We start from the raw sequence: 23,638 nt of genomic DNA on the forward strand, positions 1-23,638 counted from the left end.
CCTTTTGGGTTAAACTACGTTCTGAGCTTTTTTATTTAGTGTAGGGCAATTAAATCTTTACGCCATAATCACTTACAGCACTTATTTTAACTGGAGTGAGTACAAGTAAAGATAACGGTCTGTGGAGGAATTGATAACTACACTGCGGCACACCTCTGGTCTGTCTCCTAATGTCGGTTAAAACTCGCTCCAGTTTATATGAGGATCTTTCCCAATGACCTCATGAGCAAACCATGAGAACTCATCCTGAATGGAGATCCCCGAACTCCGGGCATTAATCACACACACACACACACACACAGACAGACACACTAGACTTACGTGCTCACGCTCATTCTTGCTTACACACCAGCTGTGCCAGGCCAACGTTTCAACTCAGAAAGAATGAAAAAAACTAAACAAAGAATAGCAGGACAGGAAAGTAGAATAAGGGTGAGATCACTCTTATTTAGGAAAAGACTTATCAGCACGAGACTTGGAGACAGGGAATACTGATCTCTGCCCCTTTGGGTTTCCATGTTGGCTCACAAGGTGAAAAAACTGACTAATTATAGCAAACTTACACAAGCCACTTCACAGCTGCACACATCGCCGACTAGACGCTGGTCAGCTCGACGCACAAACATACACATTCATAAAGCAGGTTGGCAGGCAAACTCACAAATCCCACTGAAAATAAATATTGAAGTGTTTACTAATGTGCCCTGATATTCACATCCTTGCAAATTCTCAAGCTGTGAAAAGAAGAGCAAAGGCCAAAATAAAAAGAACAGAGATCCAAGTCCAAAATCAGGACAAAAAAGTACCATCACGAAGCCTCATTATTTGGAAATAGTGCACTTCACAGAAACATCAAATTGCGGACAATAAAACCAAAACAGGTCAACCGTTGTTCGGTTACGAACGTTCTTCAAAATAACTTCCTTTGTGTTCGGCATGTTTGAAATGAAGTAAATGATAACAGAATTTTCATTTTGGGGTGAATACCGCAGAACATAACACATTTTACATTTTTTTGAACTGTGTCTCAAAATGTTGCCTTTGTAGGTAGTCCACTAAGTATTACACATCCGTAAACACATGAAAAAGTGACTGACGTAAACAATGTTTTTTGTGTGCTCACGCAACAAGCTTAGGCACGAGAGAGCAGGCTTTGATTACGCGGGAACACACACATCACATCTCTGACTATGGGAGGATGACCTGTTGAATCACTGAAGGACCAAACATGCTCGGGATGACTGTGTGGGCTAGGCCAGACAGAGCTGCTTTCGGCCGAGCCAGCGGGGTGTTTGGATGAAAGGGATAGCTGGTTTTGCCACAATCTACCCTGAAATGCCCTTCCCTTCTTTTTAATCGTGAAACATTGAGACATTTAAGACGGTCCCTAAAACACTGGCTAGTTTAAATAACTGTACATACAATCTCAGCCAGCAAATGTCAAAAGAGGCCACAGACAGTATTGTTTTAGCAGCCTCACCAATAAATAACCCACTGATAAGGAACAAGATCGATTTCCTGATCAGGGAAAGTAAACAAGTAAAAAGGATATTTAAACGTCAAATCGGCATCAAATATTGACGCACTTGCAGCCGAGAAGCACGCAGATATAGTTCCATGCAATCGGACTGCTACTTCATAAGGCATTTAGTGATGATTAAAAACAAGAGTTTTGAAACGGAAATGCTCACAGATTCTGCAGCAACATATGTATTCGCGTACACATATCAAAACAAGCATAAAGATTCTTGTGTTGATAACACCTTGCACCTTTAAAAACAATTAGAAGAATAAATGATTCAATCGTAAATACAAATGTCATTATTGACATTATACAGCGATTGTTTTTGTGTGTTTTTTAAGTTAAGTCATAATATTAATTTTCACCAGCTCACATGTCATTTTATTAGACAACATCCAGGCATGCACAAACACACTTTCACACAGATACGGAGCTAGAAACCGCACAGGAACGGTGCAGTGTGTACAGTCATACAGTGAAGCAGCTGTAGGTGAGTTAACCGGTGAACTGCAGGTCTGCGGGTAAACCGTGCTTACCTTGGGCAGGATGCTGTTTAACCAACTAACCCTGACCTAAAGACTTCACTACCCAAAAGACACACAGCAATCAAAGCGGATAAATACAATATTATTGACTATAGATTAATACTCAAAGGTGCATGGATTATTTATACATTATGAATTATGATATTCCTTCTCACCATTGAAGTTGGGAGAGAAAAGCTTTGATGATGGTTATTGTTTTTTAATAAATAGTTTAAATGTATTTATCACTTTTGTAAACTTTTGTAGTGTTAAGCTGGTGAGACAGATGTCAAAAACGAATAATGAACATTCCGTCATCATTTACTCACCCTCATGTTGTTTCACATCTGTATACATTTATTTGTTCTGTTGAACACAAAATAAGATATTTCCATGAATGTAGGAAACCAAAACGCTCTAAGACACCATTTGCTGGTTGTTACTGGTGCCACAACACTGTTCGGTTACAAAGATTTTTACAAATATCTCCTTTTGTGTTCGGCAGAACAATCAAAATGATGACAGAATTTTCATTTTTATTCCTTTAAGGGGATTTTTAGTTTTTTGTTCCCTCAATGCCAAACTCAAGATACTGGCACACTACAGAAACAAATAAAAGTAGTCAACACCAAGGTTTAGACAGTTTTTACAAACACATTTTCTCGACTAATCTATGACCTTAGTAGTAAATGGTGAATATGTATTTCAGCGAAATCATTTAAATTCAATAATGAGTCATTCAAACTCTTAATGAATCTTTTTTACAGATTTAATGACAACATAACTGACTCAAAAGAATGATTCACTTAAAAATCTGACTATTACAAGCCAGTCTGAAACTTCACAAAAGGTTTTAAAGTAACTATTAGATTCATAACAAGAATGTTTTCACTAAAGAAATTACCAAGATTTTATAAGATCTAAGATTTTTTCCAACCAGAAAAAACCCACGTTGTAAACCCTGTCTTACACATATATGATGAAATGGGTTTCTAATGTAAATTCACTAAGATGTGAAAAAGCATTACAACACACACGGTACCCTAACTAGAAACTCAAATGCAATTTATTACACACAAAAAATGATTTCAAAACATCGCCAATATAAAACAAGTATCACATATTTACTTGTCTACAGCTCCATGCCGTTGACTTTCTCCATGATGTACAAAACATACTATAGAGTAGCTTGAGTTCTGTTTTCTCTCAAACTATTCAGGACACACTATTAACTCCAGCTCGCACAGATAAAACACCTGTACACTCCTATGCAAATCTCATCATTTCTCTCAACACTTAGGTGCATGTCATGCTTATTTCTAACCCCTGTGTGCAAATACAGTTCACAGTCACATGGAGCCAAAAATCCCCGTTTTAATTCTTCATTCAATTCCTTGCAATGGCCCCCCGTTTGGTTTAAACACGTCTACCTGTGACAGGCCAGTAAAACAGGCCCATGACTCAGATTCCTGGCTGGTTGGGTCTGCAATGACTCGCAAAGCTACAGAATGATTTCAAAAGACCTCGAGCAAGTCACGGACGCAGCGGTAACAGATAAAGCGGTCACATCACTTCTAATGAAACAAGCCATTGATCGATCCTACTCATTCTCTCTTAATGTGCAGAGAATGTTAATAGGTCAGAGGAAATGACTTAGCCATTTTTTTATCTCATTTTATTTCCAATCCCATTTGTTATCCCACATCTGTCTCGTTTTGGTTCTTCCATAAAGCACCAAAGGAAAGTTATTTGGTCCACAATGAATGCAAATGGTAAACAGGGGGCTCTCAAGCCGTCTGTGTGAGAGATTCATGTGGAAATATATTCAAAGTGAAATGACTTCACATCGAACATTACGAATGTTTATGGCAACGTTTTGTTTTTTACATTTAGGAAATTGTGTTTACCACCTGATCACTATTCACATTGTTAAGAAAAATGGAATTAAAATATTGAGTAGAACTGTCCCTTTAAAGATGTGTTTCTTTTTTCCTTCTGCCATTCTGCGTAACTTAAAAACAGATTAACAAAGTGTGTATTAGTCACCTCGTGACTGTGCCAGTATCTGTCTTCCCACAAATACTGATACCAGGAATAAAGGGCTGATAACATTATTACAGTCAGTATTAGTAAGACAAGCTTCGAACAGCACACAGCCACCATCCACGGAGACCCTGAGCTTCTGAGCGGGAAATGACACCATCAATTCAATGCAGTCTTTGTCAAATCATGCCCGTTTAACAGGTGACTTTGTCCTCCTTGCCAAGGAATTGACAGCAATTTCATCATTTACGATCACCATTTTTAGCCTACTTACACGGAACAACAGTGATTGAGGGTGCCAGAAATAGCAGGTATGTACTGTACCCTATTAGCATTGGTATGGACAAATCTTAAATAGGCCATGCTTAAGATTGATTAGATTTCTTCTTTCTCTCCCTTTTTTGAGTAACGTCTATATCTGTCTTGGCCTGCCACCATCAGTCAAGATTTTGTGTCTTACTGTTCTTAATAAAAAACAGCTCATCTGCATTTGCATTGTTCTGATAATGTGACCATTCATTGCTCAACCGCAGGAAATGTTGTCAGATGAAATGTATACTGGTGTGTGGATAAAAGGCACATGTACTATTCCTCAGCTAGCTGCCATTCACATAAAACAGCCCAAAGCTAGTTCTCTATGCTCATATACCGAGCCCATGACTATCAATACAGATCTTCAACAGAGGAAACATATGCTCAGATCTCTTACAATAATCCGTATTTGAATAGAGATGCAAAATGAGCCACGCTCCCAAGTCATTTTTGAATGAAAACAACTGCCCTGTGTTAACCAATCAACGGTATTGATGTAACATCATCAATGGGAGGGGTTAACTGAGGTGTGACCACAGACTGTTTCAGTATGACTTATCTATGCAACGCACTATACACGGACATGTATTAGGACCGCACTTTTTTCAGCTTTCTTCTTAACACAACACCACATGAAAGCTGGACTGTATAGATGAACCTGTTAAATATCTACAAGCATGCACGGCTGCCCGTGGCAAAGGCATTAGTTCTGAGATCTTGCAGACGATTAGCACACAAATCAGGAAATAACAACAATAAATAGCTTTAATGTAAGACAGAACAATAAGCCACGCTTCGTGTGAGACAAAGCAACAGCTTGAGCAGGAAATCAAAGCCTTTTGGGGAGCAGAACAATGGTCAGGTCATATAATGTACAGTATGATGATAATTCACAATGAGTGAACCAAAATCCTGTTTCAGTAATGGCCTGTTTTCCATGTTTTGTGTTCCCTTCTTTAGAAAAATATTAAAGGAAAAGTTCAGCCAAAAATGAAAACTAGTTTATTTTTACTTTTTTCTTCTGCAGAACACAAAAGGACAATTTTTAAGAATGTTTGCAACCGGCCCCAACTCACTTCGATTGTACAGACACACAACCACGGAGACATTTCTTAAAATGTATTTTTATGATTTACAAAAGAAAGAGTTATATACAGATTTTTAATGACATGCCGGTGAATTTTTGTCTCAAGCCGGATTCACATTTCGTCTCTTTTTCGCGCAAATTTTTTTTTCAAATTCGCACGCAAATAGGGGGTTGAGATGAAAATAGGTAAACTATTCAGAATGCATGAGAAAGCAGTGCGGCTCGTGTTTTCCGTGCGGTTTTAGACGAGAAATGTGAATCACCCCTTATAGCTCCCCATTTAGTCTGTTCTCTTAATAAAGCTCAATCTAAATGATGACATCAAAGCATACAATAATTCTTTATCGCATATAAGTTTCCACCAAATTGTTAAAAATGAAAGGTGTGTCATCAACACCATAAAAGTCCCACCTCAAAAGAACAGTTGTGTTACGTTTTCACAATGCCAGTAATAAAACACCTTTTCACTATAATAAGAAAACCATACCATAAAATCATCTGTATAAATGCAGTTATCATAAAGTTAAGGACAAATATATTTTTCGTAAAAAAAGTTATGTGTACGCAAAAAGACCTTCCAGTTACATACACAACTAAAACTTATAAATCACATAGGCTCTATTTATTAGAAAACTTTTATCCTAAAAAATAATTATACATACTTCAATTATATATTGTATATCGAACACTACATGAAAAGGTATCTACAGCTCTCCAAAGTTGCATAATTTAATGACAGGTCCTTGATTTTACTATTATTATACAAAATAAAAATTTGAGGACTGCCCTGTCTCATTTAAATCAAGTTATGCTGCATATATTAATAAACATAAATGTATGGCACACATGGAAAACCGGCATCCATCATGTACTGCATGTTTATTCTTCATAAAAAAAGCTCTGGGTCACTTCATTTTAAATCATTGACCTGGTCATGAAATGCAATACGTTAAGAAACCATGAGCCACATGTATATTTAAAATGCTTGGAAGACAAAAACACTTAAAATGTCTGTCTGTGGTCAATCTCAGATATATAGGATGCTTCAATCTTTTTCTTTATACTGTTTTTTCCATTTGACAAATATTTATTGCCATTTTGTCTGTAATATCTTTCCAAAGATTGTGTCCTTGTGTAAAAATAATAAACTAAAATAAAAAATTGTACAATACTGGATTGCATTGAATGTGTTTTTGTCATTTGAACAGTGTCTGTGCATATGAACAGTGTATAACACCGACTTAAATCCTGCATCTTCGCATTGTCTGGAAAAATTAAATGTGCCTTCATTAAATAAATGAATTCATAAAAAGCACCAAATAAACCCAAAAATAAATAAAATATGACATAAAACAGCCTTCTTAAGTAAGGCATTTGTGGAAGGTACTATAGTTATAATAAAACACTTAATTAGTATTACAATATATGTCATTTTTATCTTTTTATTATAAACAATAAATATGTTACATAATCTATGACTTGCATGCTGTTTATCATATGCTATAAAGTCCATATGTTTCTCTCCATTTTTAGGGTCAATATCCAGTTCGTTATATATTCAGCCGTCATGTAATGTTTAGCCATGTGTCACGTGTGAATGAACCCTCAGTTTCCCTGCCAAAACTGAAACCTCATACAAAAGAAATGAAGAATTCATACAGTTTCATTCTGAGGGGAAGAGAACTGAAAGTATTCCCCACATTTGCATCAGTCATGAAGTCCAGCTAACATAAAACACGAACGAGCCATTTTAGACTTAACATATTTTGGTCTATTTAGGTCTATATATTTCTTACTTTCCAAACAAGCAAAATGTGTCAAAATATGTAATGTCATAATAAATATAGCAACTTAATCTACATATTATTAAATTTAGATGAAAGGCTTCTTATTAAATAAAAAACATAACTTACAACTGAATATACTTCACACAAACATGCAACAGATATAAAAATGTGTCTAAATTATTTTACTATACATTTGTATATTTTGTATGCGGAAAATCAATGCACAGTTTTCTGTCAAATAAATGAAGAGATACACTGAAACCCGCCCTACATATTTCCCGCATCATTAAACTTTTCAAAATACACAACGTTCTTCTCAACACATGCCTTTTATTCCTGAAATGATGCTATAAATGTGCCCATGAGTCGAACATTGTGCTGGGACTCATTCTACTCAATAATGAAATAACTACAAGACTCCTCCACTAAAATAAGGTGTGCAGAGTTGTTGAGCATCTGAATAAAGTGCATTCACTATTAAGTGCTATTTTCACACCAGAGTAATAAGACCAAGCAGCTATTAACTAAAAGGGGGTAAAACAAGTGCAAAGCATGACAATAAAGTTCATAAGTAGAAGGTTGTAAAAGTGGATAAACATTAACATTTGGGATACTGTAACACACAATCCAGGAACAGAAAGACTTGCATGGCTTTCCTTGGGTTGTGACTAAAAACGAAATATTTATTACTGTCGAAATTGTACCACAATGACATGAATATTCCAGAAATAACAATGTTTTATTTGTCTTTGATGAAACGATGTTTGGATAAATGTAGCATTAATGTCAGCGTTCTCTGAGGATTATTTATGCACTGGGTGTAAAAACTAGAAAATGTAAACATGTAAAATGACTCAATGTATAGTTTGGGATCCCCGCCAAAAATATTTAGTATTTAGTATAAAAATATTTTTTACTTGCAAAAAAAGAAGCTTTAAACTAAATGTTTAGTTTCTGTGAGGAAAATGAGGGATTGGGTTAAAGGCCTACTGAAGAACTCTGGGTAACATCCCACAAAACAAATGAATCTGAAAACTAAAACCGAGTGGATTTCTTGTGATGACGATTTCCCAGAAACACCCTTTCTCCTTGTTTTATTTCCTTTTTAACAAAATCCTTCCTTATAATTCCAAAGGCTAGTTTCGCTTTTTATTATCTTCATATCTGTGAACATTTACATGTGCACACAGGTTTACGTGATCACAAAAAGGAAATGTTAGTTAAGGATATCAAACAAATTTAACCTAAACTTTCTCTTACACACACAAAACACTGTATGACACAAACACACATTTTATAAATGATCATTATCATTCCTCAAACCTAACACCAACAGAAGACGACATTAAAAACATTGACTATATTTATCCAGCACTTTCTTAAATGAGGACATCTCAAAAATATTTTGTCAAATTTATCTCACTTATGGGTACAAATATATCCCCTTAGGATTGTTAAACTGGTACACACACACACATACACAAAGATAGATTTAAGTTGCATAATATCCACATTTGTACTTGGTAAAACCACAGCAGGACATCTCGAGATAAACATTAATAACAGCGTAAACACACATCTAAAATCACAACCAGTTCCACAAACACGTCTCTCTTTCTCTGCACTACATCTGGAGAAAAACAAGTCCATAAATAAAACAAATCTGCTGATATTCCCATTACTTAATTTTGGGTCAAAACACCATGTGGACCAAAAGTAAGGAAAATAAAAGTTGTTGTTTTTTCAGTGGAAACACATTTGTAAGAAATTCCCTATATCATCAGCATTTTTAAAAGTAAGAGCACACCGTGCGGTTGCCAAACAGGCTGATGCAATCTCAGTGTGGTATTGCAGTCATAGCCGAGGTGATAGACTCTTCTGCATTGTCAGAAGGGACTGCCCCTGAAGACAGGTGTTCACAAGCCAAAAACAGCAGTGCTGAACCCCACCTATAGCATCCTATTACCCCGTTTAAACACCAATGCCCATTGTCACAGCACAAGTGTTTAATAGAGTACATTACATCTGAGAGCCTTACCGCAGTCAGATGTTGGACGCAATACAGCATGTCTGTTTTTTTTTAACAAAACATATGGTAGATTGTATTAAATAGTCCATTAAAGCACAACAGCGCAGTTTTTACTGTATACTACTTCCTGTGAAGCTTAAGCACATTGCACATTGATTCCGAAATTCGCGTCCGAAATGTGCGCATGTTAAAAAATAAATACGACCTCACATTTACACACTGCCTCCGATATTTTAGTCCGTCATAAAAAATTCGGACTGGGTTCGATTTTCTGCGTTTTTCGCATCCGTCAAGCATTTTGATTGGCCTTTTTAACAATTCAGAGACAACGTAGAAACGAAAGCCAAATACGAAAAAACGCATACCAAAATTTCGGACTGTATGTGCAAAGACCTTAAGTCTTACACCATCAAAAACATATTGTACAGTATGAGTGTACTGTAAGTACAGTAAAGGTATATGGACATTTGGTTTTGCTTAAAAATGTTTGAAATGTAATTGCATCAGTAACACAAAACACTACAGAGAGTGGTATCAGACAAAAATGATATTTGGAAGAATACATGTAACCCAAAAGTTTTAGGCCACCATTGACTAATATGGTAGGAAAAACTGCTTTAAGAATGTATTTGTTTTGTTGAAAACAGTTCTGGGGCAAATGACCATTGTCATTTTTCCTACTATTGTAGTCAATGGTGGCCAAGAACTGTTTAGTTAAAAGCATTCTTCCAAATATCTTTCTCTGTCTTCATCAGAACAAAGAAATATATATACAGGTTTGGAATAACTCAGTGGTGAGTTAATAATGACAGAATTTTCTTGGATGATATGTCCCTTTAAGACTTATGTTGCTTTTAAAGCTTTTCTTTACTTTATCCAACAGGTGGTTTTTAGAATTTAAATCTTTTGCATGACATATTTTGCTTCTATGCTATCTGTGCTCTCGGTTTAATTTTCTAGTGCAATGACTTCGATACATTTCCAAATGTAACTTTGGTTTGCGAAAAGTTTTCCGGGTCATCATAGCTGCTCAAGACAGGAAGTGACAGGCGGCCAGACCAATCATAACGCTGATATTATGCGCCCCTTGATGTTATTCGCCATTTTGTCGGACAAACAAACCGCAGAGTTTAACCAGCTGCGTATTATGTGGTTTAAAAAGTCCTTCGCGATTGTTGCTGGCCGTCAAACTGTACGAAAATGATCTAAAAGTCATCTCACTGTGGAATCTTAGAAAAGACTTAAAACAATAAAGAATTTGTAAAACAGACTTGTACAAGAAGACTTGTACGGTAAAATTTGATCTTTATGGTCATAATCACAGTTTCACCCGTTGCCTAAACGTGTCAGAAACCAACGGCGCTATCCAGATGTTATGTCGTAACAACACACACAGTAAATTAAGCTAGAGCTTCAATCTTAATTTTGTTAACTTTATTCCAAGTCACTTTCACGTCCTGAATATATCATTCAAATGTATATGGCAGACTTTCTTATTGCTTTTCGCTGAAAGTGCATGTCATGTTTCCCCCAGAAATGATTATTTCACGATAAATATTCTTTAGTGCAGTGAGAGCGCTTTGGATGATGTCGGTAGGTTTTGCGAAGGTTCAAATAAGAACCCAGATTGTCTGCCTGTCGCATTCTGTCTTCATCTCTCTATCTTTGTTTCTGTATCGCTCCCTCTTTCCTACACACACCCACTCACAATATTCCAAACAGTCATCGTTGCCATTATGGGATCTTTATGTGAATTGGTGGTGCATATGAAACACTATGGGTAGGCGTCATCTTCAGATTAGAAGGCACACGCCACAGTGCAATGACAGAGAAACGTCGTCAGATCTACAGCCATCAGCCAACTGAACCAAATAACCATCCAGCACAGTCATCAAAAGCCAACCCAAAAACAGAAATAAACACACAAATAACTCAAGAACAACAACCGATACATATTATTCATATAGACAAAAAAGGACGCAACTTCAATTAGTGACTTAAGAAGTGTCAAACTATACATTCGGCCGGTGAGATATTTCATAAGGCCGCTCAGGTGTTTCTAGTACTTAAAGGGGTAGTTCACCTAAAAACATATTCTGTAAAATCGTTTTCTTAACCCTAAAGCCCTATTTGCACGGGATTAGTATTATCTGGGGACCTCGTGTGATTTCAAAACTACCTCCCTATACCTGTATATCATGTGACGCATTCTCACGGGATAAGTCAAGCCTGTGATTTTACTCAAATTTACGTATTATTTCCCGGATGTGATGGCAAGGCTTTGCGCATAGTTTGACAGCCTTGTTGTATAGTGTTTAATGATATATGACCGTACCTGTCAGCATTTGAGACCCGCGAACCGGACAGAAGATCGCCGTGGTCGCAGGTCTCAAATGTTACAAGAGTTTCCATGATAAATAAACAAACGGGAGTCTCCCGGCCAAAACGACAGCGTTGGCAGATATGATCAAGCAAGCGAAATGATATCAAAATACTTCAAAACAGCCTCCATTATTTGCACACGGTGGATAAAACCTTGATATATAATGATATATGACCCATATTATCACAGGACCATGGTGTTCGTCAAAATATGGTTGGTAATTTGCAGGGGAATTTTTACTTGACAAATTACAGACATGGGCGATTCGCACGGGATTAAGATCACAAACAACCTCTGCAATTATAACAAATGAGTAGAGGTCCCCAGGTAATACTTATCCCGTGCAAAGTGGGTTTATGTCATTAAATACCTGTATGACTATTTTTCTTATGTGTAACACAAAAGAAGATATTTAGAAAAATGTCTCGGTGGTTATGTGCCAAACCAAATGTTGTTTGGTTACCAACCTTCCCCAAAATATTTTCTTTTGTGTTCTGCAGAAGAAAGAAACTCATACAAGGTAATAGTTATGCACGTTCACAAGGTTACAGTATGTGCTGTATTTAATTCTAACCGTTAAAGTGGCCCCCTCATGGACATTGCCACCCGGCTAGTGGCTTCTATATACTTTAAAGAATTTAAGTTTGAGGGACAGTATGATTTAGTTCGAGACCAACCATAGTATATGCGTGTGACACCGCCGATATAAGTCAATAAACCATACGGGCCTACTAACAATGACCTTCTATTAAGGCCATTGACATATGCAAACCAAATGGATGGAACTTTAAAATAAAGTCAGAATTTGTGTCTGTGGCCTGTAATCTACACTATTTTTAAGCATATTTCCACCGTTAAACTGTCAAATGAATGTTTTGTGGAACTGTAGGTAGACACCTCATGTGAAGGGTTTTCCCAGTCAGAGACCTGAACACAGAACGAAAAAAGCTCAAAGGCACATTTGTCTGTTACTTTCTCTCCATACTTTCATTTAACGCTATACCTCCACCCACCCTCTGACACACAATAACCACACACACACACATATACACACACAAACACACACACTGACAATGTTTTGCCTTTCCATTTGCTCATGGGCCCCCAGATATAAGTCAATGTCTTGAATTACTCACCCAATAAGGGGCCACCATCTGCTCCACTATGTTCACACTGAAGGTAATGATCACAAAGACGTTCTGTATGAAGAGAGAGAGACCGAGTCACTCCATCAAGTTATCCATCTAACCATGCGCTCATTGGGGAGTGGAACTGGGTGATACACTCATAACCACATCAGCGAACCCCCCCATGGGCCCTCCAACACAGCAAATGAGCAAGCAGCGGTCAGAAAGAGAAGGTTTTTTGATCAGAGGTTAAAGCACAACATGCTGACAGACACTGGCGAGGCAATATACAGATAGCGTGAGTCTACAGGGGCCCCGGCGCTACAGCTAATACATTCGAGGGGGGGTTGCGAAAAAAGACAAAACATTTTCGAAAACCAGACTGGAATTAAACTAGGATCAAAGATGGATCCTGTCTAGATCCTGCTGAGTCACAATTCCCGATCAGCCATGATAAAAAGCAGGATGGGTGGTACGGGTGTGTGTTGGGGGGTGGGCTTCTCAATCAGTCTGAACTTACTCATGCTGTTTGTTTGCAGTAGTGTTATTTCTTCAGCCATCGTGACCGAGTCGCGTAAACACCAATCATAACGTCTGGGCCTCTGTGTGACACATTTGGACATTGCGTGCGTGAAGTGTGTAGTTTTAGTGCAGTGTCATCATTTGTGCAGATAACATATTTTTCTTTTGTGCAGATAACATCTTCATTATGTTTTTATTTTATTTTATGCTTTGACAAAGCATGTTGTGTGTGGATAATTCACTTACAATTTAGGATTAACTATAGGCTACCATGTGTTTCCAAGAGTGTCAATATTCATTTGCAAAAATCACTTTGTAAAATACTTCTGCACTTTTTTATCTTTGTCTTTATTACCAAAACATATTCTATATGAGTGGTGGTATACAGGCGTTTGAGATTCAGTAAAAGCTAAATTTTATGAAGAAGGTCTCTCACCAAAGATTGTATTAGTGAATGATGATTTCCGAAAAAAAAACGAAATCTCAAAGATTTCCGAAGGTTTTTTATTTCTGATGATTAATAAAAAAGCCTCAAATTAAAACATTTTAAATTAGTCAAATTTAATAAATATTTTGTACCTTCATAATAGCAAATATATTTTTATTTTATTTATAACACTATTCAACTATTTCACAAGACATCATTTAAACCGAAATGCTTGATTATTAACACCAATATTTCTTCCTCTATTTCCCATTACAGCAATTCACCATATATGCTTCTACTACAACACCAGTATAACACCACAGTTATTCACGGTGAAATGAAAGATAACATTTGAGACGAGTGTGTCATTTTATATACAAAAACATATTGTGTGTCAGAATACACCTGATCCACAGGTGAGGTGCAAGACTAAAAGGCCATTCAGATACTTTAGATGTATGACTAAGTCCTGCATCCTTTCACATCACGACCTACGCACACACAGTGTATCTCATTTTTCTTTCTGACACACTAAAGTTCACACTATTAAACTAACATTAACCTCGTAACACATTCTACTATCTCTTTATCTCAATGTCTCACACACACACAAGCACAACTTTACTATGACTGTTGGACTCATTGCATTGTTTCATTTTTTAATGTGCAGTTTAGCACAAAACTATTTAACTATTACGAGACACTTAAGGTAGCTATACTTTTTGTACATGAACTGGCCTCTTTGTTGGAAGATATTGTCGTACAGTAAGGAAAGTACACATTTTCTAGACAGGGTTGTTAGTGTGTCTGTGTGTGAGAGCCTTTTTATTAAAAAAAAAAAACTCGTCACCGAGTCATAGCGGTGACGTGGCATCTCAATAAACTCTGCTCAACTTACTTGAAGACGTCGGTTCACTTCAACAACATGAATAAAAAAGGCAATAAAAATGAACTTCAGTAAGATCTCATTAGCAAATGTGTTTAAAATTTTGTTTAAAAAAATTGTGACACCCAAAAAAAAGAACAGCGTAAGTTTAGCCTGACTCCACCTTACTAAGACTTCACAAAACTTTTTCAAGTGTGTGTGTTAAAGTATATTTGGATCACTTCCACTATAATTTAATACACATGAATGTGGAATTAGTGTTTGGGCGTCTCAACTGAGAGACTACCACAGCTGCAACTTTGACAAAATGGAGGAAGATAAAACACAAAATGGCCGCCTCTGGATTTACTAGAGTTACAGTTGCTCTGAATGTTACTTCTGGCAACCAAATATGATATAATGGAGATTTAGTAGGTTTCTAATACAAAAAGATCAATATACCTCATATTTATGGTTGTGTATAAATCCAAATATAAATGCAGGGACATTTATATTGACTCTGTATATAATGCTATGCTATATATTTATATATACCTACCTACCTACGTACATATATATATATATATATATATATTTATATATATATTCATACATAGAGTTTGTTTCCAAAACAAGATAACTCTGTTTTTAAGAATTTTTAAAAAACATGGTTTTTATTGTGCATTCCAAGTAATATCAATTAAACTGCAGTTGGTTTGTTTTGATTCAAGCCATAATAACTCATAAAATACGGCTAACTAACGCAATAAAATATTGAATAAAAAACACAATAAAAAATATGATATTTGAAAAAATCTCATTTTGGAACAAAACTCTTCATATATACTGTATATATACAATGCTCATTGTTAGTACATTTGCCACTTTCATACACTAGTGATATTTCCCAATCTCTTTTATTTGCATTTAAGCAATAACTGACGATTTTTTTAACTTGTATATCAGCACATGTCATGTCACTTTCACATATAAATATAAACTCAAAACACATAGAAGGATGTGGATAAACATCTCCACAATCATGAAATAATTTGTTAATATCAGGGTGTGATAATTTGATTGTGCCTAACATTACTCACCTCAGTGCTTATCTTTATCACGTTTTTCCCCGTGGAACTGAAAATACTCCAGAAATGGTTTGGAGAATGTCCCCTGACACATCAAATAAACGCTTTGAGATCTGAAATGCAGAGGAAAATCATAGATGTCTGATAAATTAAAATGAAAACATTTTGTCCGACAATAGACAGAATTTTAACTAAATGTAAATACAAATAGTGCATTCAATTATGTGTATTCTTTTTAGTTTTAGGTCAGAGTAAGTTAAAAAATGAGTGCGGACAAAGATGCAGGAAGCAGAACTGTAACTTTCGGTCTGGTACCAAATCATTTCTTTATAGTTAATTATTTTAACAAAACAATAGATTGCTGACAAACTGTGACATATTCTTGTTATTACTAATAATCTATTGAAAGCCCTTCTGTTCCCCTGAACACAAGCAGAGATTCCTAGACTATGAATCAAAGATTTATAGAACAGTGGATTTTTCTGGTGGCGATGTTTTAAAGAAATAACAATATAAGTATGAGAATGAGAGGATAGAAAAGTTATTTACTTAGTAAAGTACAGTCATTTACTTAGTAAAATACCTAATATGGTACAGTAATTTATAGCAATTAATAGTTATAATAATTTAGAACATCTGACGGATCAGAAAATTATGAGAAAAACAGTTAAATCACTGTTATTAGCCCAAGCTAAAAATACAGACGAAAGAATTATCATTCTATATGATCTATGAAAATGTTAGTAAACGAAAATCTAATTCAGATATTACAATTATCCTTAATTACAAAAGAATAATAGTATTTTTGCATGATTGTATCACATGTTTGATCATATTTTAAGAAAAGACTCAGAAAAGATAAGAAAAACAACAAAAACAGATTCAAACTTTTTACATAAAGTCATCAGATCTCCTTTTCCCTCAGCTGTCAAGATATAAGGAAAAAGAAGACACACAAAGCCTTATAAAACTAATATTTTTAAGACCTTACACACATTTCTTCATCTTTTCAGAGAAACATCTGTTAGTATCTTTTAAAGATTGAACAGAAGTCCAAGAAATAAATTAACATTCAGAAAAAATATATAATTACAGCATGTTAAGAAGAAATAAACGGTTATTGTTTTTATTAGGAGATCAATTTGCCAGTAATGAACACCAGAGCATAAATCCAGTGATTTTTGCATTGGAAATGTTTGTTTAAACTAACTCTAATATACAGTTTATACTTTTTTTAACAATATGTATTTAACAATACATCGAACACATTACAATAAATTCTAATAAATAAAAAATATTTCATCTATACAAAACCAATAAAAAACATTAACACTAAGAAAAATTATTTGACTATTTACTAAAGAAATGTTTCTAACAGACAAAGATTTCGTGCCTCTGCTATTTAAAAACGAACATCTAATAAATACATAAATCAATGCTATTTCTATGAAATAATAACCACATCACTTCTTAAATCATATTTCAAACATATTTTGTCACAACACTAATTTTATTAGCTCAACCCAGTGGTTTGTTTATTAATAGAATTCTTTACAGTCTAAATTATTTAAAAAACTCTGTTTTAAATTAAGCTTGATCTTTAAAAACATTTAAATTGTATAATAAGTAACAATTATTGTTATTATTGAGACGTTTGCTGATTTTGTCTTGTCTTTGTGAAGTCATTTTAACATTTTTTGACTGATTAATTCAAACATTTCATGTAATTTTGCAATATTAAACATGATTCTGATTACAGGATTCTGATAACTCGTGCTGCACGTTGCCACATATTCTGTGAGATTTCTAAATAATCATTTGGTTTGCAAAACATGCACTCTCAAAACCGTTTGTGCAATACATAATGCAATATCAGAATTAACTGTTTTTTTGATGAAACAATTAGAATAAATGTAAGGATATTGAGACGGAATCATGAGAGCTCTCTGACTCAAAGAATACACACTGATAAACCATGAGTAAAACGAATGACACTTCTTGTTTTGCAAAGGCATGTTCTGTGCATCCAAACATTTGTTTTATGTTTCTATTTATCTCTGTACATTTTTGCATGTTTTTTAATAGTAATCGAAAAGGATTTCTGCATTAAATCATGAGAGAGCGAAAGAGAGAGAAAGGGTGTGTGTGTTGTGTTCACTTAAGAACAAGTAGTAGTTATTACCGGTCTCTGATAGACTGGTAGAGACAAAAACACAGCCGAATCATCTTAATCAATATTTTGCAAACTGACTTCTTTTTATCAAGTGTTTTTTTAGACATTCGACATCACATGATCTGTATATTTGTTTTTATCAAACAGATTGCATGCATGTTTCAACAAAAGACTGTCCTTATAAAGTATTGTTTGAATGTTTAACCCTTACCAGAAAGATCTGTGAACCTTTGAATGACATTTTGTCAAATTCCATTACAATTAAAACAGTGGGGGGCAAGACCAGACGTCTAGATAATTCCAGTGAGTCACAAATGCTTGAAATATCTGAAGATTTATTCCTCTCTCTTCTTTCTCACAAAAGACTCTTTAACTGAAATGACATGGATTTTTCCTGATTATACCTTTGCTGGGAAGAGGGGTGGTTAAATGCAATATAGGATAAAAAAGGTCTGGGAAGGGAAGACATACTGGAATATTCTTATAAAAACATTTCGAAGGTTACTAGAAACTGTGTCAGCGTTAATGTTCAGCAGATATAAAGCTGATATACTTTTAACAAACAAGCAGGCTTTAATTTAAATTATTAAAGTCACTAGACATTTAATGTTTATGTGAACGAGCAGACAATGTAAAGATCTGTAGGTGAATACAATTAAATAGTTAACAGTTAGTTAAAAGCTTTCATTTAACAGAAATTGCAGTGAATGGATTTGTGCTTATTTTAAATGTTCTTTAAAAATATATAATAAAAATGAAATGTTTAGCCCATAGTAATCTAAAAAGTCATGTTTTAAAGAAATAAATGCATTTTGTAATGTATTCTATTGATAATAATAAATGAGAACAAATTTAATTAAGATAATTTTCCTCCTATGTACATATTCATAAACCATGCCAGATTTGAATCTTCAGTAAGCATTTAGTCCTTATTATTGTGCAGATGTTAAAAACTGATAACTGTTAACTCAGTATCAATCCATTAACATGTTTTTTAATCTTTTTTATTTTTGAAAATTTCGTGCGCACACATAAATAATTGCAATTGCATCGCATGATCGAAAATAAGTGTTTAATATCCACTGATCGGAGCGGGGTTACTGTAAAATTGCTGACAGGTGGCTAATCCAATTAATATATTGATGACATGGGCCAATGACATCATCTTTAATTCATTTACTGTACATATGCTGAAAAAGCATCTTGTTGCCGGAGATAAAAGTGCATTAGTGCTTGATACAATAGTTAAGGGGCATGGGAGGGGATTTGACCAAATCAGACCTAATATGGACAACAAATCGGTCCAAGAAAAGCTGGCAGTGGAGAAAAGGGAGGGGTGACGGGGACCGGCCAGAACAGCTGTATTTTCATTGGACCAACTTAAAAAAACGAATTTATTCTGTCCAATCACAAAGACTGTTTGGACACATAGCAACAGCACATTGCATTCCACTGTTTTTTTTTCTTTAAAGCATCCTACTGCTTTTCTTCTCTATAGATTGTGTTCGGTTTTTAAACCAGACATTTGTTTAAAGGATGTCAGGATGGTAAGACAGGAATGTCTTTTATTCAGAGTGCAGCTTTAAATCACAACATCAAAGCGTTTTATTAAAGAGTGCCAAAAAGGAGACACATTCATGCCCATCTCCGATACAAACACATCATTCTGCTCGGAGCGGTGAGTCAGTTTCGAACGGTCACAAGAAAGTGCTGAGTAATGTCGAGACTAAATCACTGCATTCAGGTCCACTTACAAATGCCTTATCTGTTTTCAAAGGTATCTTTTATCTCCAGACATCTGTGAACACGATTCACCCATCATCCAGCTGCACGTGCTGAATAGACGGAGCTAAACCACAAACCCCATATAACAGACCTCAACAATCACTCATTTATGAAGACTGAAAAGAAATCTGACAATCAATCACTCATTTATGAAGACTGAAAAAAAATCTGACAATGTCGTATTGCTCCGATTCTGACTAATTCTCCTTAGTCATTTTCTGACGTTATAGCCGATCCTTAACCAAACAGTTCGGAACACCGACAAGAGCTTGATCCGGCATCTATTTCTGAGTTTTATAGAGTTGTACACATGTAATCATGACTTTGTGACATATTCATAATTCTAGAGGGAAGACTCCCTGCCTAACCACAACAGTGGCCATCTGACATGACGGATGAATAACCAGTCGATTTCCAACCTTTTTTTTCTATGGACATGGAAAATTTCCATTTGGCAAAATGTTCAGCCACCACAGTCCACTGCCTTTACCAGCACTGACCCAGCCGTCCCTCAGGGCGGCGTTTACCAGCAATTACATTTAAGAGATCTCGTCAAAGGTGTACCTTTAGTAAAACCATGGGAGACAAGTTCTGCTCTCTGAAGCCTTTCCAGCACATTTTTTTAAAGGGATAGTTCACCCAGAAATACAAATTCTGTCATTGTTTACTCACGTTTTTTAAACCTGTTAGACTTTCTGTCTTCTGCAGAACACAAAAATAAAAAAGATATTTTGAAGAATGTTGTTAAGTGGACGCCATTCACGATTGGTTTTGTGTCCGTATAATACAGTAGAAGTGAATGGGTGTCACTGCTGTTCTGTTACCAACTTTCTTCAAAACATCTTCTTTTGTGTTTTGTGAAGAAGGAAAGTCATACAGGTTTGAAATGACAAGAGGGTTAATAAATGATGACAGAATTTAACTGTTTGTTTTGTGAACTATCCCTTTAAGTCTTTTCATGTCTTTTTCGTCATTTATTTACTTGTGTAAGGAGAAGCTCAGCATAATATCAAGGAAACACATTTCAATATTTATACTTCTTAGGACGTAATTCTAAAGAAACAAATACACTCAAGATATCTTTATTTATACGCTTTACTTTGTATGTAATATATTTTGCATTGCAGCGGGTTCATTGTCGTTTCGTTGACACAGACGTTAAAAAAGACTGACGCATACACATGAAAGAAAAAGGTGTTTCCTTAATCTACAGTCACACCTCATAATATTCCTCTTTCCACTGCGCTACAATGTTACTGCTTCCACAGACTGACTTCCCCCAGGGTCGCCTTACGTCAATGGTTCCTTAGTAACAATAGCAACATTCCTATACATAAACCATCAACATATACCTGAGGCTAGCGGGTGGCAATCGTTCACTTAAAGGAACAGTTCACAATAAAATCTAAATTTCTGTCTTCATTTACTCAACCTCCAGTTGCTCCAAATCTTTATAAAATTGTTGCGTTCTGGAAGAATGTTTGTAACTGAACAGTTCTTGACCACCATCGACTACCAAAAATTTGTTTATACATTTCTTTGTTCTTTTGAACACAAAAGAAGATATTTTGAAGAATGAAGGAAATCAAACAGTTCTGGGGCACTTTTGCCTACGATTTTAATTGTTCCTATAATGGTAGTCAATGGTGGCCAAGAAGCATTCTTCCAAATATCTTTCTCTGTGTTCATCAAAACAAAGAAATGTATACAGATTTGGAACAACTCGAGGGTGAGCGAATATTTTAAATATCTTTAATAAAAATAAGCAGCTAATAGATTCTTATAAAGTGTCTCAAAAGTTTTTTTTGTACCGCTCCAGTTTCCATTCAGTATACATGGAATGTTCATTTGTCGGTCTGTGAGATTGCAAGTGAGTTTGCTAAAGCAAATTTTACAGATGATCTTATGTGATCCGGAAAAATCCGACAGCCAGCCGGGACACCCGGCAGAAGACCGTAATCAGTTCATCAGTCAGTTATGACATCGTTCTTATTTTTTATGAATGAACCCCTTTCAGAAAGTCACCGAGACAAACGTGTCTGCCACACAAGTCGCCAAATATCAAAGTCCGTAATGAAATCCACGCACACGTGCTCTCTCTCTCTTTCTATGGCTAAGCACAGGAAGTGATTATGGCTGCCTGACGTAATCAGAGCCAGAGACCGTTCCAGGGAGGGACAACAAAATTCAAATCTATCTATCGCGAAACGAGGAAAAAAATGTGCGCCCTGGAGTCCACGTTGACAAATTCTTAACAAGCTGTGGTCAAAAGGAAGCTGGTTTCAGACTGACTCAGCCCCTCCTTACAAGCGGTTTACTGGAAACATGGGGGGAGGCAGGGGGAGGAGGGAGTTTCAGAGAAGTCACGTGACCTGAAAGGGCGGGGCTAACCACAGCTACGGGAGGAGAGGAATGGGGGGGAAAGGAGGGGGAGGCGGATACGTGCCCTTCCCAGCGCAGATGCCTCTGAATCGGGTTACTTTACTCAACTGCCTGGGAGTTGGCAGTGGAGAATTCACAGACTGCCTAACCCTTTCAGTGCTGGGAAATATATATAAATAAACGGCTGTGTTACCTTTTCCTGGCTTTTAAACACAGTTAGTCCAATGGAAACAAAGAAGTAGTCTTTCTTTCAAACAGACACTTCTTTTGTGTGTGTTTTTTAAGAGATGGAACATATAAGAATGTCAAAACTTTAACAAGAAGGAAAAAATCAGGAATGATGCCATTTCAGTGACTAAAGCACAGCTGTTCATAGCTAAAAACGGATGTAGCTGATGATGTGTATCTAGCAGGTTCGTGCCAGCCTGGCTCATGTGCAGACACGTGCGACGCGTCCGGTGCTAACAGAAACCAGCATGACGACACATGCACTTGACATATAATCCCATGCCCTTGACCTGTGAGCAGGGGACACCAAAAGTCATTCTTGCAAAGTGCTTTATCTGTCAACACACATACACACAAAAAGCACACATTTGTCAACACACACAAATACTCATTCAACCAGTTCCTTTGCTCCCTCAAAAGATGAAAAATTGAGCTCTTTTTGAACCTATTCAATTTTAAACAGTCCTGGCGTTTAACAAAATAAGATTTTGAAATCCGCTTCGGAGAAAGGAACGGCGTCGGATCGTTTCGTCGCAGCCTGTTTCGCGACTGTACCGAAGGATGATTTCTGAAAGACAAATGGGGTTCAGGGTGACCAATCACAGATCAGCAGCATCAGAAATCTTCGGTAAAATAAAAAAGCCACAGAGGAAGCGTCTTCATTCAGAGGATATGAGGCTCCGTTTGCACAACTGAGACGAGAGGCGCAAGAGGAGAGGACTATGGGGAACTGTACGGAGAAACTGTCCTGCAGCGCTAAAGAGAGATGCTGCGACCCAGACGCGAACGCCAGAATGACCGAACTTACAGCGACAGAGAGGGAGTGAGAGATCATGAGAGAGACAGACAGAATAAAACTGAGAGAGAGCGAGAGAGAGAGAGAGAGAGAGAGAGAGAGCAAGAGAGATGGCGACGCATCTTAAAGCAGTCGGACAAAATACATAAAGTCATAACATGTTTGTTTTGTTGAAGCAAGTTTTTCATTCGGCTATCCGGACATCTTGCATTTCATTTTGCTCTCTTGCTTTAACTTGCTCTTTATATTTTCTTTGCCTGTGTAGATGAGAAATGTAAGGACAGGACAAACACAAATATACACATGTGCAAACACATAAACACTCATAGACACATACACAAAGTTAAACAAATATACGGTTAATAAAGCGGAACATCTCAAATGGTGGATCGCAGGACAGTTCTGAAAAAACAAATATTGCTACTTATTTATAATAAAAAGCAAGAAAGGGAAAATGGAATAAAGTTAGTATAGTAAAATAAGTATGCTTTTATATAGAAGGGAAGACAAAAAACCTATATCTTTAGCGTTTACCTATAGACGATATCATCGGACGCA

At 36.1% G+C, this 23,638-nt stretch overlaps 1 protein-coding gene across 1 annotated transcript in view; it reads right to left on the bottom strand.

The window, feature by feature from the left end:
* rps6kb1a (ribosomal protein S6 kinase b, polypeptide 1a) overlaps positions 1 to 23,638 on the bottom strand; it is a 63,823-nt gene that overhangs the window by 19,269 nt on the left and 20,916 nt on the right. Inside the window, exons 5-6 of the mRNA XM_056735902.1 lie at positions 15,729 to 15,829; positions 12,824 to 12,886 (exon numbers count right to left, since the gene is read on the bottom strand). Of these exons, the coding sequence (XP_056591880.1) occupies positions 12,824 to 12,841 (18 nt within the window). The 5' untranslated portion in view covers positions 12,842 to 12,886; positions 15,729 to 15,829. The remainder of the gene's footprint in view (positions 1 to 12,823; positions 12,887 to 15,728; positions 15,830 to 23,638) is intronic.

The sequence above is a fragment of the Triplophysa dalaica genome, chromosome 22 (assembly GCF_015846415.1).
Source record: "Triplophysa dalaica isolate WHDGS20190420 chromosome 22, ASM1584641v1, whole genome shotgun sequence".
In the NCBI taxonomy this organism is placed as follows: domain Eukaryota; kingdom Metazoa; phylum Chordata; class Actinopteri; order Cypriniformes; family Nemacheilidae; genus Triplophysa; species Triplophysa dalaica.